This window comes from Colobus angolensis, unplaced genomic scaffold (assembly GCF_000951035.1).
Source record: "Colobus angolensis palliatus isolate OR3802 unplaced genomic scaffold, Cang.pa_1.0 Scaffold301, whole genome shotgun sequence".
NCBI lineage: Eukaryota > Metazoa > Chordata > Mammalia > Primates > Cercopithecidae > Colobus > Colobus angolensis.
In genome coordinates, this window is record NW_012116278.1 from 804,071 (window position 1) to 823,207 (window position 19,137).

At 43.6% G+C, this 19,137-nt stretch overlaps 1 protein-coding gene across 1 annotated transcript in view; it reads left to right on the forward strand.

Moving 5' to 3' along the window:
* ASTN2 (astrotactin 2) overlaps nt 1-19,137 on the forward strand; it is a 982,181-nt gene that overhangs the window by 322,425 nt on the left and 640,619 nt on the right. Inside the window, exon 5 of the mRNA XM_011950063.1 lies at nt 4,981-5,088. Coding sequence (XP_011805453.1) covers nt 4,981-5,088 — 108 coding nt within the window. The remainder of the gene's footprint in view (nt 1-4,980; nt 5,089-19,137) is intronic.

Genomic DNA, 19,137 nt, shown 5'->3' on the forward strand with positions numbered 1-19,137 from the left:
CCTGACTCTCACTTCTTGGTCTTCGTGTAGAATGTTTACATGCAACATACTGTTTTCCCCATAATAATCATTCAGCTGAGTTCTTGTACCCCTTTTAAAGATGAGATCAGAGAGATCAAATGCCCTGCCCAAGACCATATGGCTAATAAGTGAATCAAAGAACTAGAACTCATGTCTGACTCCAATACCTTAATTTCTTTCTACTGAAGTCCATCACTTCCCTTGGCTCATGGATAAACAAATAAAGAAACTAACTAGACTCCAAGTGCCTTGGGAGCAGGGACCATAGATACTGTTGTTTAACAGAATCCCAGCTGTGCCATTTTTTCATCCAGGTCAAAAATCCAAATTGCTTTTTAAGATTTAACATTTTACTGGCGGTCATGGCTTATTCTTATTCATCCTGTTCTCAGATCCTTGCCCTTAATTATGCTCAGTAATATTTGTTGTACAAATGTGTCTAGAACTGTGTTCTCCAATATGGTGAGCACCTGAGATGTGGCTTGTCTGTATTGTGATGTGCTATAATCACAAAATGCTCCCTGGGTTTTGAAGACTTATGAAAAATAGATAAAATATTTTAGTAATAACTTTATGTTAATTTCACATTAACATAATATTATATTGAGTGAAATGCAACATATTCTGGAAATTCATTTGAACTTTTATTTCTACCTTTTTAATGGGGCTACTGGAACATTTAAAATGGCATATGTGGTTTGCATTATATTTCTATTGAACCCAGTTTATAGACATTGTTTTTGAGCCTCAGTTTTCACTCTGAACACATGGTACTTTAATACTTACAAGAAGGGAGTAAAGGTCAGAAGAGTGTGGAAATGGAGGCTTGACCTGAAGGGAAAAGCCTTTATGGAAACCCTTATGGTAGTTATAGGGGTGTGGTCTCTGTGTGCCTGGACATGTGGAAAGGTGGGGGAGTCGCAAAGATCTTGCTAAGCCTGATTAGAGTTCTTACAAGAAAACAGGTCCAGGTGTTGGAGTCAAGTAAGAGAACTGCTAATCCTTAATGGTCAACATATCAAGCATTTGCCAGCCCTCTACATCCATATGCATGCATGTGTGTGTACACACATAGGCACAGACACACATACTTTCCCTGGTTGTATTAGGTATGAGACAAGCTTTGCAGGTAGACAGACCAAATTTCAATCCCGTTTCTCCCACTTACTACCTCATATCACCCCTCTGAGACAGTTATTCATCTATAAAACCAAAACTCATGATACAATCCTTATAGGATGACTGTGGACATTGTAAACAAAGTATTTACTCATATTTTATTGTAAACCAGCATTGTAAAAAAGGAATAGATTTACCCGCCACTGTCTGAATTTGAATTGTGGTTCTACTACTAGCAAGCTGTGACCCTGAACAAAATATTTAATTTCCACGTGCCTTCATTTTCTCACCAGTTGAGATGGGAATAAATGTAGTAACCTACTTCCTAGGTTCTTGTAAGTATGAAATGAGTCAACGCATGTAAAGTCTTTAGTATAGTGCCTGGAAGAGATACTGTGCTATGCCAGTGTCAGCTTTTCTTATATTAGAATTGCCTGGTGACTTTTCGGTCACTCTATCTTGCCCCAGTAGGGAAAAAATAATGTCTGATTCCTGTATGCCAGATTTGTTCACCATGGTAGGATATACGAGGTCATGTGTTTAGGATAAAGCAGAGATTGGAAGGAAGGAAGGGAGTAAGAATTTTGCTGAAATGTTTCAAAGTGTGGGTATGGCATCGAAGGGGCAGTGAGAAGAGTCTGAGGTGGCCTCCTAACAGGGATAGACCCCTCGTTTTTGCTCTGTGGCTCCAGACACAGCAGAAAGTAAGGCAGATGTTTTCTAAACATAAGAGAATGACCTTATCAGATGCCTTCATTTTCCCTTTGGCCAAGAATTATGTATAGATGAACAAAAGTCTTCCTCCTTTTTTTTTTTTTGGAGATGGAGTCTCGCTCTGTCACCTAGGCTGGAGTGTAGTGGTGCGATCTTGGCTCACTGCAACTTCCACCTTCCCGGTTCAAGCAATTCTCCTGCCTCAGTCTCCCAAGTAGCTGGGATTACAGGCACACCCTGCCATACCTGGCTAATTTTTTGTATTTTAGGAGAGACGGGGTTTCACACATTGCCCAAGCTGGTCTTGAACTCCTGAGCTCAGGCAATCTGCCTACCTTGACCTCCCAAAATACTGGGATTACAGGTGTGAGCCACCGTGCCTGGCCCTTCTCCCTTCTTTTCTTTCTTCTTTCTTCTTCTTCTTTTTTTTTTTTTTTTTTTTACTTTTTTAACAGTAAAATATTTTAATGGCAGTTTTAAAAGCCCTGTTGGCTTCTGGGGACCTCTGCTCTCTAGTAACTTCCAAATTCTCCATGAGGTCCCTGCCAATTCCATTTCAAAGCAGAGCCTTTAAATAGAGAACTGAATCTGGCAGAATCTGAAGTCTCCTCATGTCTCCAGGCCCTGCTTTTAGTTGCTGGGGATTGGGAAAACTGTGCACTAAGGCTCTGGGACAGACCTTGCCTGATGACACATTTGGGACAAAGATCAAATGTTGTTGTCCTTGTACTTTCCCACTCGTTAGAACATACCGTCTCAGGGAAGGATGGGTGTGGGGAGGCAGATATTAATCTTTCAATTTTACAGAGCCTGAAACCGAGACGCAGCATCATAAGTGACTAGAAATTTGAGGTTGAGCATTAGTTCTACCTGGTTTCAAAGTCCACCTTCACTCGTTATTAGCAAATCATTTTTCTTTTCTGAGCGTCACTTGCCTCATCTGTAAAGTAGGCACAATGATGCCTCCCTCCTAAGGGTAGTATGAATTCAGTAGTATGAATGAGATGTTGGGTGCAAAGCTCTGAATGCCGTGCTTAGCACCTTGACACTCAAAGGATGATCTGCTCTTTCAGGGTTCACTGGTGAGTGATTTTAAGGAAAACAATGCCTGTATTACAGAGAGACCAAATTTGGAGTTGGACGGACTAGCCTCAAAGCTTAACTCTCCTAGTCATTAGCTGTGTGACTATGCAAGTAACTTTGCCTAAGCATGTCTTTGCATCTTTGCTTTATTATCTAGTTTGTTAATTACACCACTCTTATGAGTATATCATGATGATGATTGTCTGCAATAATGTCTACAAATCTTCTAGGTACACAGTAGACTGTGCAACAATGTTGCTAGAAGAATGAATGTGTAATAACCATATTGCAGAAAAAGTGTCTGCAAGTAGAATTTCTGTATACTGAATGCCATTTCAAATACCCTACGTGAGGAAATTACATAATAAGTTCTTTCGTGAATTGAATAACATTTCCTTCTAATGTATGTTTTTCTTTTCCTCAGTTGAAATTTTCGAATAGGTAATAGGTTTGCATGGTGCTTGACTGAAAAGATGCAAAGAGTTTGTAGAGAAAAGTAGCCTCCCTCTGTTCCCATCTTTCAGCCACTTAATTCTCCATCCAGGACAACCATTTTTACCAGATTCTTAAGTCTCCTCCCAGAAAGTCTATTACCGTAGATGTCTGAAGCCCCATCAATAAAACAATTTTAAAAACCAAAGTCCTTATTTTCCTGTGCCCATCTACTCACGCCCAGTATCCTCAGAGGCTCTCTCTCCTGGTTATTTCTTCTCTAGAGTAAATAATTTACCAATCCTTTAATCCCTCTCTTTCTATATCCTGTCTTTTTTTTTAGCAATTAAAAATGCAGAAAGCACAAAGATAAAAATAAAAAATACCCATATTTCTCTCTTTGGAATTAATGACTATTAGTATTGTGACACAATTGCTTTTAGCCTTCTTTCTTATCCTTTCTGCAATCTGTCATTCACAGCATATGAATGCATTGCCCTTTTCCCTCCACAGTCCTCTGAGTTTGTCTCTGAAGCACCCTTTGCACTCATCTCCTCCTCCCACCCTCACTGCACAGGCCCTCCTGCAAGCCCCAGACCTCCATTCACCTGGGTGGTCACCAAGCCTCCTGACTGCTTCCCCTGCCTGGCACCCGTCCTGCAGCCTAGATACCACTGGAGTGTTCTTCCTTGTACATATCACGGCTGGTCAATTCATACTTTTGCTCTAGAACCTTCCATGACACCCAAAGTAAATCTCCCTATCCTCCGTTTGGCACCCAAGTCCTCCCCCTATGTGTCTTCCCAGTCATTTCTCCACTTAATGTTGCCTCCGACTGCCCACATGGCCCATTCCTGAGGGTGCTCAAGCTGGTACCTCTGCTGGAACTCCTTTTTCTACCAGTGCGGCGCCATCCATCCTTCAAGACCTGACTTAAATCTTCGCTCCTGCATAAAACCTTCTCAGACCCTCTGTGTTGAAATAAATTGCACTCCCCCATATTCCTAGCATCTCATTGAGTGGTAAACAGAAGCCATGAATTAGCTTTAAGCCTCCTTAGGATTCCATTTGTCTTCCTGACTAGCTTATGATCCCCTGCCTGGCAAAGACTGAGTCCTATTTATTTTTGTATCTCCAACGTCTTGCTCTGAACCTGGCATATAGTAAGCACTTAATTGAAATGTGGTTAAAATTAAGTTATCTAGAGTGTTTTCTAGAGTGTTTGCTTATCACCAAAAGCAACAATAGCTATCAGTTATTTAAGACCTACTGCAGACCAGGTATTTTATATATTACATCTCCTTTAATCTTCAAAGCAATCTCACAAGGTTAATAGTTTTATCCCTATTTTAGAAAGACAGAACCCAGGGCTCAGAAAGGTGTGATTTCCCGTCAAGGTCACACAGCCCAGAAGCTGCTGAGCCACGCTTGGAGCCAAGATCTGCTTCACTGCAGAGCATGAACTCCTTCCATTCATCACATTGACTCCTGGGTGGCTTGGGATTTACAGAGAAGTCTGGGGTTGGGGTTGCTGATCTCTGGGATGGTTGAGGAATCTCACAAACTTCTGGAGGCCTGGAAGGCTGACTGATAGATTGTGCTTCCTCACAGGGGGAATCAGCTTTGGGAGAGCCAAGGGGACGTCGGGCTCTGAGGCAGACGATGAAACGCAGCTGACGTTCTACACGGAGCAGTACCGCAGTCGCCGCCGCAGCAAAGGTAATAGTGTCCTTGGAAGGTTCCGGAACCAGAGTTTGTAGAAGGAAATCCTGGAAACAAATTTTGTGTTCCCTAGCAAATCCTAAATCTTCTCTAACCTGGTCCCAATCTGGTTAAAACTGAGCTTAGTATCTGCTGCCCTGGCTATACTGGTGACCTTCAGTATATCATTTTCTTGACTTATTCTTTATTTGCTTTGTATCCTACCTTATTCCTCAAAAAATATTGTGGATTTTTTTTAGTTTATGCAGATTTTTAAAAATTCAAAACAGGAAATGAAATAACTAATCATATTAATATGAAAATAAGAATAAGGAAAATTATTCAAACCCAGGTTGGGTTGATGCAGAATAATTCCTGCCATACTGTTTTGTAGTTCTTAGAAGAGGCTGGCAATTTAAGTGAGAAATTCCTGGCAGTCAAAGTGTAAAGGGAAACATACTCAAATAAAATGTACAGGGTTAATGGGAAAGAATCAAGCATTTGTTCAGGAAATTTTACTTACCAGACCAGAGATAAAGTCCTCTACTTGGTATGTATAAAGATGGTACCATGTGACTTTCTAGACGGTTTCTTCAACAGATAAAATTCAGTATTGGTGCATAATTAGTTCTCCCAGTGTCACTCAATGTAGGGGAATGGCCAAATGCTGAAGCAGGACTCCACAAAGGTCTGAAACCTGTGGCCAAGATCCATCATTCTCTGATTATTCAATGTGCTCTGAAGGGAAAACATAGCATATTTCAGGCAATTGCCTGTGAATGTAATTCCTCATCTTGGATTGTCCATAAGGACAGGAAAGCAGCTAGTCTGAGACTGCATTCTTGGAATAGACCCTTCTGGGGTGCAAACATTGATTTCGTGCCAGTGATAAAGGGCAGATCCACGCATGGGCTCTAGCCACCCACTGAAAAGAAGGTCCTGTGACAAAAAACAGGTCCAGGTCATGTGGCAGGGTACCTGGCCCTCCTCTCCTACCTCCACAAAGAAGTGGGCTTAGAAGTAGCTGGGGCAGGGAGAAGGAGGAGGAGGAAACTTTCTCACAAACCATTCTGCATGCATTCTATCCATGCACAGTGGACATTGCAAGAGTGCAGATCCCCGTAGCTTCTGTGTGCTCCTTTTGCTCTTAGGCAAGTTATTTGCCTTCTGTATGCCTCAGTTTTTCATCTACAAGTTGGACCTTGTAACTGCCTCATGGGGCTGTGGATGAATTTTGGTTAAGCTATGTAAAAAAATTATCATGGTGCCTAGTGTATGCTAAGAGCGAAATAAGTCAGACATTATTAATGTCAGTTCAGTTCTCATTGTTGTTTTTCCTATCTCCTCACCTCTGGCATCTTTCACTGAAAAGCCCCACGTGGGAGGAGTGTTGCCATTGACATGTTGCACATGTTTGCAGCCTCGGTAGCCACTGGAAAAATGGAATCTGCATCTCACTCCTTCCCATTCCTCAGTTTTCTCCACTTGATGTTAGCCAGAAAACCAAGAAGCAATCCTCAGCTTCCTGGAATCTGCATTGGAGATTTAGAAGTTGACGATTGATGATTCTTGACTGGTCTTCTCCCTCACACAATCCAGCAGCCAGAAGTAGGGCTGGGGAAGTCAATGGGTCCCCTCAGCAGGCCTGGGCTATTTATAGATAACTGGAAAAAAACATCTATCACTGAGCATGCCCCCCATAAATTTGTGTTCAACTTAGAAAAGCTAAAGCAAGCTACAGGCCCCAAGATGAAAGATTTAACCTAGCGCCTCCTTTCTTTCTCTGTCCTTCCATCCCTTCATTCTTTCCTTCCTCTCTCCCTCCCTTCTTCCCTCCCTCCTTTTCTCCTCTCCTCTCCTCTTCTCTCCCCTTCCCTCCTTTCTCCCTTGCCTCCCTTCCTCCCTCCCTCCCTCCCTTTCTTTCTCCCTTTCACACATACCACAAATATTTGTTCTGCACCAACTACATGCCTGCTTCTCTTCTAGGCACTGGGGACACAAACCAAGCAACAATTTAAAATTTCTACTCTTGTGGGGTTTGTATTACATCAAAATACAAATCTATTAGATGGTGATAAATGCTAAGAGAAAAGGAGACAACAAGGAGGGGAATTGAGAGAATATGGAAGGAATTGAATGCTTAGATTCAGTGAGCATAAATTACCCTACCCTTTTTGCAGGATCACAGGGAGAACATTCTTAATACTGTGTTTGATGTTGTTAGGTTTTTGCTGTTGCTGTCGCAGCTGCCACAATTTTTTGTTGTTGAATACAGAGAGTGAATTTGGTTCTGCAGCATCTTTGTTCTAGGCAAATGAACTTAGAACCCAATGTCCCAGTCTGCAAGTACCAGAATTCCTCATGAAAGGGCTGTGATCCATTTTTTCTCTTTCATATACTTTGGGCAGGAGTAAGGGTGCCTTCAGCACTCACTGACTTAATGGGAAAAATGCACAGGACAGAGGTGAGCCAAGGGAGGTCCAGGAGCATAAGAGCAACAGAGTGTTTCACGTGTCCGTGTGAAGAGATCACCAAACAGGCTTTGTGTGAGCAACATGGCTGTTTATTTCACCTGGGTGCAGGCGGGCTGAGTCCGAAAAAGGAGTCAACAAAGGGTGGTAGATTATCATTAGTTCTTACAGGTTTTGGGATAGGCAGTGGAGTTAAGAGCAATGTTTTGGGGGCAGGGAGTGGATCTCACAAAGTACATTCTCAAGGGTGGGGAGAATTACAAAGAACCTTCTTAAGGGTGAGGGAGATTACAAAGTACGTTGATCAGTTAGGGTGGGGCAGAAACAAATCACAATGGGGGAATGTCATCAGTTAAGGCTATTTTCACTTCTGTGGATCTTCAGTTGCTTCAGGCCATCTGGATGTATACGTGTAGGTCACTGGGGATATGATGGCTTAGCTTGGGCTCAGAGGCCTGACACAGAGCGTAGTACTAAAAGCATGGATTCTGGTGGTGGGTTACGTGGGTTCAAATCCCAGCCCCCCCCCCCCCCACTTACTGGCAATGCCATATTAATCATGGAACTTAACATCTCTGTGCATCAATTCCCTAAGTTGTAAAATGAGGATATTAAGATTAAAGCATAGAGAGTTGTTCTAAAGATTAAAATCACTTGATATCTGTGAAGCATTCAGGTGGAGGTAGGGAGGGAGAGAAGTTGTGGCAGAGTGAAGTTGCTGAGAAGGATTTACTGTGGGGACAGGAAGGGAGTCTCAGATCTGCTACCAACTCACTGTGTGACCTTAGTAAAGTCTCTTTTGTTATCCAGATCTGTTTTTTAATCTGAAACATGGGAGAGTGGACGAGTGGGAGCCAATTTAATTTGATCTCTGAGATCTCTTCTTACTTGTATGTGAATGGGACATGGTGCATATTTCTGAGAATCTCCTGTTATTGGGATGTACCTGGCTTCCAGCTCCAGCTTCCTTTGCACCCTGTTTACCTTCCCCATGTCCAGTGCCACTCCCCTTTCCTGTTTCTCTCCTCTAGGGTCTAACTGTGACACTAGAATGGTTCTGTTGTCCCCTTTGGCTATTCTGATGGGTTCTTTCTTCCCTACACCCCCAGGCCTGCCTGGACCTGTAACATCGCAGTCCTCTCCTGTTCCTCTGCCATCACCATTTCAGCTCCTCTTTAGCAAACGCAATGACTCAGCAGTTCCCTGTGGTCTGCCCAGGGGTGTGTGAGCCCGCTCAGCTGTGACACAGAAGGGATGATGAAGTGCAAGGAGGTGAGGGAAGGAAGAGATAAAAGTACCAGGAAAGGTAGTTCCTTGTGCTAGTTGAGAATGGTCATCTAATAGCCTTTGGGACTCCATATGAATTCACTATAACCATTTCAGGTCTATCTGCAAAGTTGGAGCTGAGCTGTGTTTCCCAAATCTCGGGGCATGTGGGCTTTGATAAAGACATTCAACTTTACCATTTTGAAGTGCTCAGAAGGAAGTTGAGTCTTTGGGGCCGTCTGTGTGTGACAGAAACAGTGATTTTCAGTCCTGGCTTTGCCACAACGTTTTTGTGTGACCTTGGCCAAGTCCCTGCTGATCTCTGAGTCTCACTTTTTCAATCTCTAAGTAGAGATTTAAGAGGAATGCTCAAAAGCAACTCGATCAGCATGGTGAAATTATTCTTAGGGACCCTGCACTGAAGTTCAGACTGTTTCAGATGTTAGAAGATTTTGGAAGACAAAGTTATTGAACTGAGTGTTTCAGATTAGCCCAGCTTTGGGAGAAGAAAGACACGATAAACAGCAGGTAAATATGGGAGGGTTTCCTGAAAGAGTTGAGGCTGGGAAGTTGCCTGAATCTCAGACGTGGCTCTGCCTCTTTTCTTCCATGGGACATGAACCAGTATTCTCAAATTCCCATCTTTAAAATGCAGTCACTGCATCTCCCTCACAGGGTCATTGTGAAGATTAAAATAATGAGTATCTTCTTTATAACTTCAACTTCTGCCAACAAGCTCTCCCCTTCTCCACTGCTGCCATCCTTGTCCCTGCCACCTGCATCCTTTGCTTTAAAACTGCTAAGAGTCCCCTCTACAGTCTCCCTTGCTGTGTTCCAGCCCATTCTCAATCATGTAGCCAGAGTGATCGTCTTTACAAATGTAAATATGGATCATGTTGTTTCCCCTCTTAGAAGCTTTCAATGCTTTCCTTTTGCTTTCAGGGTGAAATGGAAACTCGCTACCCCACCTGCAATTCTGAGTGGTCTTGCCCTGCCTCTCTCCCCAGGGCTCTGTCTGCTCCATCCCTCCACACCGCACCTCTCCCCAGGACCTCTTCCCCAGCACTCCTGCATCTGTCCTGCCACAGCCTTCACAACATTTGTCTCCTGGAATGCTCTTCCCCGCCATTTGACTCATTCACCTGCCCCCCCTCACGTGAAACCTCCACTTAAATGGCATATTTTCTGCCAAGCTGTCCGTACCTGAGTTAATTTCCGTGTCTCATTCCATACCAGATGCTGTGATGTACCCGCTTTGTAGACTTGGTTGCCACTATAATTTTACATTTACTGATATGCTCCCTGAGTACTATTTGTGTCCTCCACTGAACTGGAAACTTCACGAGGATAGACACATTGTCATTTGTGTCCAGTTTTATCCTCAACACCAAGCGCAGGGGGATGGGCTCCTAGTAGGCACTGGGTGTATATTTTGAATGAAAGAATGAACGACGAGTGAATGGATGAAAGAAACACCTGCACAGGGTCTGGCTTATAGGTGTTCAGGTTGGAGGCTGCTTTTCTGTCTGCCCCCTCTTGTTTTATCTCGCTTTATGCCTGCTTGCTTGAAAAGGGCCTGCTCTCCTCTTCCCTTCTTTTTCCTGCTCCTGGTAAGCAGAGCTGAGGCCTTATCTCTCCCTATTTTTCCACTTCAAGGACACCAGAAAAGTCATGCCCAGCAGTGGTAAGAGGGCCTAAGCATTGGTGGTGAAAAGCGCACTCTGCCTGAGTTCTTTGAGTGTGACTTTTGTGTGTGCCATCTGGGAACGATGTAACCAGGCCAGAAGGCTGCATGGCAGAAAAGGTTACACTGGGGGCTAGCAGTGGGGAGCGGGGCTTGGAGCAGAAGGAGAGAGGAAACATCTAACAAGTGTTTGTACATAGATCTCTCTCTTAGCATATGCGATAAGAGAAATAAGGACTGGCATTAGATTCAGCCAGACCTGGCTTTGAGTCCTGACCTCACCTTGTCATCACTTCCATGTGTCCCCGGATGGATTTTAACCCGTGGGTGCTTCCTTTGCGTAAAATGGAGCTGTTGACATCTGCCTCACAGAGTCAGCACAGAGTCGATGGTGTCGGGTCTTACCCAAAGATGCTCAAGAAATATCTGTTCTTTCTTCTCATATTTTCTTTCCCTTCAGAACATTCTGAGCTCCAAACTAAATCAGCTCAAATCCTATTTTCAGCAATAGGATCCATTATGAAACAGATTTGAGGTATAGTCGGGAAGTACTTTGTCTTTCCTAAGCTTTAGGGTCTTCGTAAGGAGAATGGGGCTATTTTGGAAGGATGTCTGGTACATCCGGATAGAACCTCATCCCAAAGCACAGAACTGTAGCCATCAATATGGAGAGTGGAAGGAAGGAGAAAAGAGGCGAAGAGATTGAGAAACAGAGGAAGAGAGACCAAGATATGCATGTCTGGTGGGACTTCCTAAATAAGGGGTCAGCAACGTTTTTTGTAAGTGGCCAATTAGTAAACATTTCAGCTTCACAGGCCTTCCAGTCCCTGTTGGACCTACTCAACTTTGTTGTTGGTCTGTGAAACCTGCCATAGGCAACACATAGATGAATGGTCATAAATATTTTCTAATAAACGTTATTTTAAAAAACAGGTGCCAGTTCAAATTTCACCCATGAACCTTAGCTGACTCCTGCCTCAAACCATTGATACGTTACCTTCACCTGTATGTCTGGTCCAGGAAGCATGCGTACAATTTCACCATGCTCTGTGAAAATCACTCTAACCTCGTATCATATATGATCATTCTGTCTAAAAGAGTCTATTTGTTGCCCATCAATCATATATATATAGATATGATGGAATACTACTCAGCCATAAAAAAGAATGAATTGACAGCATTTGCAGCAATCTGGATGAGACTGGAGACTATTATTCTAAGTGAAGTATCACAGGAATGGAAAACCAAACATCATATGTTCTCACTGATATGTGGGAGCTAAGCTGTGGGGATGCAAAGGCATAAGAAGGGTACAATGGACTTTGGGGACTTGAGGGGAAGGGTGGGAGGTGGGCAAGGGACAAAAGACTACAAATAGGGTACAGTGTATACTGCTCAGGTGATGGATGAACCAAAATCTCAGAAATCACCACTAAAGAACTTACTCATGTAACCAAATCCACCTGTACCCCAATGACCTATGGAAAATAAAAATAAAAATAAAGAATGGAAGAAAAACACAAACAAAATATAAATAAAAGAGTCTATTTGTCATGCAAGGCATTCTATGTTTGATCAAGTAAATAACCCTACAGTATATCATTGTTTTAAGTGTTCCAATTCTGATGGCATTTTACAGTATTAAGTAATAAACTAGCTAATGTAATAGGTTACTACTGGGAAGAATTTAACATCTATTCATCGGAGATGGTACTCCATAGAGCAAAGAATGTTGCACTCAGAGTCGGGAGATGTGTGCTCTGGTCCATACCTCACCATTAACTAGCTTAGTGACCTTGGCAAGCCTGTGCTCCCTTGGGGCCTCAACTTTCCTGTTGTCATACAAGGATATTTACATCATATGTCATCAAGGCTGATCCCCATTGTAGTTTAGCCTGTATTTGTGGAATAAGCGACCCTACTAACTGTGCTGCTGGGCAGTGAGAAAATGGGACCTCAGCACCCAACCTCATAGTGGTTACAATCTCTGGAGGCAAAGAGTGTGCAAGCTCACACAGGGCAGCATTGCAAATCAGGATAAGCTAGCGTACAGCTGAAGGTCCAGATGAGAAGTTCAGGTGGTTTGCCCAGCCCTGGGCACAATGCTGAGGAGCAGACAGAGCCGTTATAGCTGCCGAATCATTTCAGCAGTGCAAGCACCCAGCATGAGCCTCCCAGCCCAGCTCTGTGCTGTGTGAGTTTGGGTGCATCTCTCTCCCTCTCTGGACCTCGCTTTTCTCATCTGCAGGTTGCTCTGCCGGTTATAGAAATCCAGGTTTTCTGATCCCCAGTCTCACGTACTTTCCTCTAAGCTTTGCTGCTTAGATCTCCAGCACAGTGAACCAGAGCATGAATGCTATTGCTTGTCTTATTTCATTGTTTTAGTTGCTTGTTTTAATTTGACAATTCCTAAGCTGGGATTTTTCTATAAATAAGAACCACTCAATCCATAAGCAAAACTTTGTGCTAAGGTATATGGATGTATGACTTTTCTTTATGATTCTCCCCTCCTCCCCCGTCCACACACATACAGTTTAATCCTGTTTTTGAGGAAAAGGATAGGTGAGAAAAAGTTCAAGCCATATATGCAGAGGAGGCCTTTGGGAACTGAAGCCTCGTGTTATGAAATATAAGCCATGAGTCCCAAAATGGATCAGAGACTACAGGAAATGAAAATGGGATGAAGTGAAAGCTGAGCGTCTGCGGAAGAGTACCTGCCAAGGTGTGAGGGCGGATGGTACATGGTACGCTGGGGAAGGAGGTGGAGGAGAGATGCCAGAACTGAGTAGAGACCAAGTTCATGTGCAGGAATGATGGAAAATGAGGCTGGAGAAAGAGGCAGCAGCTATGCCTTGACCACTGACCAAGGGCTTACCTCATGCCTTTATCCGTCACTTCTCATCAGACAACAACATTCTGTTTCACTCTAAGGGTAATCCATTCAATCTTCCATTTTATGCACATAGAAACCAAGGCTCAGAGAAAGGAAGCATTTTCCTCAAGGTTAAAAATGTCATCTCCTCAAATGACAAATCAAATGGGGCAAAATGTTAACAACAGGTGAAGCTAGACCAAAGATAGATGGACATTCTTTGTACTCTTCGTATCTTTGCAACTTTGTCAGGTTGAAATTATTTGCACTAATATACCCAGAAAATAGTAGGGCTTCTAGGTTGAACATAGGCTTTGGCATCAGTAGACATGGGTTCAGATTTTTGCTCTGCCATTTCCTAGCGTTGCAGAACGTAAGGCAAGACACATTTGTTCTCTGAGCTCAGTTTCTCTTGGGTAAAGGAGGATAAGTGTAGTAGTTGTCTTTCTCTTCTCCCTTGGGCTTGTTATGAGAATTAAATGAGATAACATAAGCTGAGGAAATGCTTAGCCAAGTGCACCCACCATGTGATTGTTTCATTGCTAGTCAGTTACAGCACATCAGTGCCTGAGCCACACAGTCTCCAGGTCCTCTTTCTAATGTACTGGCTTGCAAATTAATCTTCCTTATAGAAAAACAATAGTGGCCAAGCACAGTGGCTCACTCTGTAATCTCAGTACTTTGGGAGGCCAAGGTGAGTGGATTACTTAAGTGTGGGAGTTCCAGACCAGCCTGGGCAACATGGCAAAAACCCGTCTCTACAAAAAAAATTAGCCAGATGTAGTGGCATGAGCCTTTAATTCCAGCTACTCGGGAGGCTGAGGCTGGAGGATTGCTTGAGCTCTGGAGGTCAAGGCTGCAGTGAGCCATGACTGCACCTCTGCACTGAAGACTGGGCATCAGAGTGAGACCCTGTCTCAAAACAAAAAAAAAGAAAAAGAAAAAAACAATAAACATTTTTGTTGAAAATGTGAATTTTGTAGACCTAGCCCCTTGGGGACATTGTGATGCAGCTTTTCACTTCATTATCCTCTGCTTCTTGCCTAAAGGTAGCCTTGCTCATGGGCAGATCTACTGGCTGCCCTCTGCCAGCCTGCAGAGCATACCCCCAGGAGCTGCTACTCAGAACAGAGTAAACACTGAAGACAGATCAATCAATATTCTATCAGCCTCTACATCATTGCAGCCAGAGTAACCTGGAAGAGAGGGCTAGGCTTTAAGGAGAGTTAACGTGTCCAAGATATGGGGCAGATCAGCCTGCTACTCCCTACCCTGCAGGGATTCCCACTGAGCTCAACATGACTAGAGGCTCAAGAAAAAGGATTAGCTAGAGGACCCACAGGTGAATGCATCAGCGCCTTCATGGGGTGGGTTTATCTGGTTATTACAGGGCCTGGACATGGGTACAGGGAAAGCAGTGGGAAGTTAAGACAGGGTGGAAAGCCAGGGGAGAGAGTGCTGGGTGAGTGACAGGAGGAGGAAGAGCCAAGCAAGAGAATCTCATGAAATCACTGGAAGTCTTAAGACTTGAATGTTTTGTTTTGTTTTTGTTTGTTTGTTTGTTTTTGAGATGGAGTTTTGCTCTTGTTGCCCAAGCTGGCGTGCAATGGCACCATCTCGGCTCACTGCAACCTCCGCCTCCCGGGTTCAAGTGATTCTCCTGCCTCAGCCTCCCGAGTAGCTGGGACTACAGGTGCATGCCACCACGCCCAGCTAATTTTCTGTATTTTTAGTAGAGATGGGGTTTCACCGTGTTAGCCAGGGTGGTCTCGATTTCATGACCTCGTGGTCTGTCTGCCTCAGCTTCCGAAAGTGCTGGGATTACAGACATGAGCCACTGCGCCCAGCCAAGACGTGAGCTTTAATCCTAGGTGTCTCTTGTTTGGTTAGGAGGTTTTGAGCAAGGCTTTGGGCCTCAGTTTCCTGTCTGTAGACCAACAAGGTAGAATTTGACCATCTCTGAGTTCACAATAAAACCATTTTAAGGCCCATAGTAGAAATGGGTTCAACAAGAAGGGAGCTAGAGGAAAAGAACAGAAGAAACTTATTAGTTTTATTGAATTCTCTCTATGCTGTTCTGTCCTCTCTAAATGCATCATTTCATATTATTCTAAACAATACCAGGAGAAGGGATTATTTTTCTCTCCATTTTACAGATGAAGAAACTTAAGGATTGAGAGGGTTCACTTTCCTGAGGCTGTCATGAGTTAAGGGAAGCTTGAATTTGCATTTAAGCTATTTGTTTTCAAAATGTGGTCAGGCCATTATAAGGATGAATGGGATGAATCACGTAAAGTGCATAGGACAGTGTCTGACACAAGGTACCTACTCAAAAAGAGACAGGAAGAGGATACCCATATCTGTGTATCCCCCATATCCTGTGATACAGGAAACCTGATCATGTCCCAGAGAACTTGCTGGTATCAGCTCTGTAACCCCCAGGATGGTGGGGAAAGGTAGCCTGGGAGGGGCTGGGATCAGAAATAGTGGTGGTCAGAACCAGCTCAGGCGCTGGACAGTTAGTTCAGTATGGAGGACAAAAGGCAGCATCCTCCTGGGGCACCACCAACAGACGGGGCCTGGTATTTGGTCAGGCAGGAAAACACACGACAAGGATGACTTCCAGTGCTGTGCAGGGACCAGCCCATCCCAGTTTGTTGAGAACCTATTGTGCTCATCTCTTCCCAACTCTGCTGTGAGTGATGCCACTTTGGGAGCTTGTAATTAGCCATAGGAGAAAGATTCCTACTATGGAAACTGGAAAATACTTAAAATATTTTAAAAGAGCTGCCTGCTCTTGCTCAGAGAGCCCATTGTTAAGCAATTACCAGCACACCACTGGGGAGAACTGTCAGTAAGAAGTAAGAACTTAGCCACAGGCTAGGATTCAAAGACCATTTTCTAGAAGTAGTCTAAGCAATCCAGAATCTTCCCCGAGGATGATGCACTAGATGATGAAGGGCTTTTGGGGGGCGTGGAGGCCAGGATTAAAGCAAACTACAACATCCAAGGCCCGAGGAAGAGGATTCCTTTTGAGAAACAGAAGACAATAAGGTCAGCTGGAGAAGCTGAATATTTAGGGCCCGCATAGGAGGCTGGGCACTCTGGTGCTTCCTACTTGAGAGAATCATGAGTTCTAAGACCTAAATCAGGGCATGTGGCCTCAGCTGTGTGGGAAGAAGAGCTGTCAGGGCTGCGTAGTTCTTTAGCCCAAATGAATCTCAGAATCACTTTTTAAAATGCCAAATCCAAGAATCAACCCATTTAATGGGACTGTCTGGCTAAAAGTCTTAATAATTAAGTATGAAATCCTTTATGAAATCCTTTTCAGATTCTAATTATTTAATACCAGCCAGCATTGAGAATCACCGCTCTCAAGCTTCCTTGATATATCAGTCAGCACATTCCATTTCCTGGCCTGGCTTTGGGCCCCTATGGAGTGTATCCCACCATTTCCCAAGCCTGGAACTTGGATAACAATTATAAGGGGAATAACTATTTATAGCAACCATGTACTGAGGATCACTTTTGTGTCAGGCCTATTGCACATTCATTAATCTTCCTAACAATAAGTTGCATAGCTGTGGCTTGAATTGGGTTTCGGTTGACTCCAAAGACTGTTCATGGTCACAATCCCCCAGAACTGTCGCCTAGGAGAACCTTGTAGGTTTTTGCTCATTTTGCTTAACATAACTCTTGCCCAAATGTTTAACTGTTGGTGATTTGTAGGAGTGGACTCCTTCCTCCAGAATGTTCTGGTAGTTCATACAGGCTTTCTGGAGAGAGAAACTCTCATGGACAGAGAAACTGGGAGTTTGGATTCCCTTTACTTGTAAGCACAGGAAAATGCAGTAAAGTACAGAAGCCTAGCTTTGATCTACGTCTGCATTTGGCCCTATTTAACGACATTAGAGAAGAGAAAATTATGTATTCAGAAATTGTTATGTGCTTAAAAAGCTCCTATCTGTCTCTCTTCTCTCCCTTCCTTCAAACCTAAAGAAAGTAGACATTGGCTTTTTTTTCCCCCTCTTAAAGATGCCTCCTGGACTACTTCTACCCAAACCCACAGAAACATCGAGCAGTCTTGGCAAATGAGGGTTCCTTGAATGCAGAAAGAAAGCCAGCTACCTACAAAAACGTCCTCCTCCAGCTCATGATGGTCCCTGAAATATTGTTTAAATTGTTCTCTGTACTCCTCTTCCTGTGCAATGCCAGCCAGCTCAGCACCTGACAGCCCGCCATCCAAGGGAGGGAGATGGCTGTCAGGAATCAAATGGGAGACCAAAGGCGATAAAGCAAACATGTCGTTTTAGTTGCTTACACTAGCGAGAAGGAATAATCAGTCTCTCTCGCTTTCTTGTTTTTCAACTAGGCTCAGCAGGATTCCCCCACCCGCCTTTCCTTAGAATGAGAGACTGTGACTCTTTGCTTTCCGCCCCAAGTAAGAACACGCTGTCATCCCTTTTCTTCCCAATCCTGTGAGATGGCCAAGGTTCTCCTACCCCTGAAAAACTCTTTTCCAGATAAAGAGACCATGCCACTGGTCATGGGCACCCGCTGTATGTCACCAGCTGTGTGAGATGCTTACGTGCATAACTTTATTTAATCCTGACTCTCAGTTTGGGAGATTTTGGGCAAGTGAATGTACCTTCCCAGGCCTGGATTTCCCTCTCTCAAAAATGGAAATGATAATCCTATCTCACAGGGTTTTTGTCATGGTTAAATAGTGTCATGTGTTATTAGAATATAAGGTATGTGAAGAAAGACAGTAAGAAAAAGTCTAGAAAGGATAAATTCAGCCAGATTGAGAAAGGCTTTGAATGCCAAGTTCACTCATTTTTTTCATTTGCATAATCAACTAATGTTTACTAAATACCTAGTTCTGCTGAGACTCTTTGCTGAAGACAAGGAATATGGTGGGAAATAGACCAACAGGGTGGATTTCCTTATGAAATTTCTAGTCATGCCAGAGGAAAAAGGGAAGGGAGAGTGTATTTCACAAATAGACTCATGAATGAATATATTATTCCAAACTGTAAGGACTGTCTCTGATGAGAAGAAAAGAGGAACTAATGTAATCAGGAGACTTATGAACTGTACCTTTAAGAAGCCAATAGTAAGCTTATACCTGAAAGATGGATGGGAGGTGGCCAAGCTCTAAAAAATGGCGTGTCCGTGTGAGCAGGAAAGAGCCTGCACTTGAACCTCCATGAAATGGCAGGTCTAGGAAGGGTGTTTTTTTTGTGCTTTGTTTTGTTTTTTGAGACAGGTCTCGCTCTGTCACCCAGGGTAGAGTGCAGTGCAACCTCTTGCAGTGCAACCTCTGCCTCTTAGGTTCAAGTGATTCTCGTGCCTCAGCCTCCCGAGTACCTGGGACAACAGGCACGCACCACCACGCCTGGCTAATTTTTGTATTTTTAGTAGAGATGGGGTTTCACCATGTTGGCCAGCCTGATCTTGAATTCCTGACCTCAGGTGATCTGCCTGCCTTGGCCAGGAAGGGATTTACTGTTGAAGGAAGGGATATATTATTTCATTTATGTTTTAGGAAGATCACACTTTCTACAGAAGAGGAAGATCTAGAAGGGAGTGAGACTGAAGGTAGGGAGACTAGTTAGGAGGCTATTGGGGTAGAATGGGAGCACTCTGGGTGAGCATGGGAAGGTTTGGATACAGGAACATGTTAAAAATACAGTTAGAGGAACCCAGTGACTGACTGGCTCCAAGAAGGTGAGCCACTGAAGATTGCTGAAAATGAGCATTGGTTTCCAGCA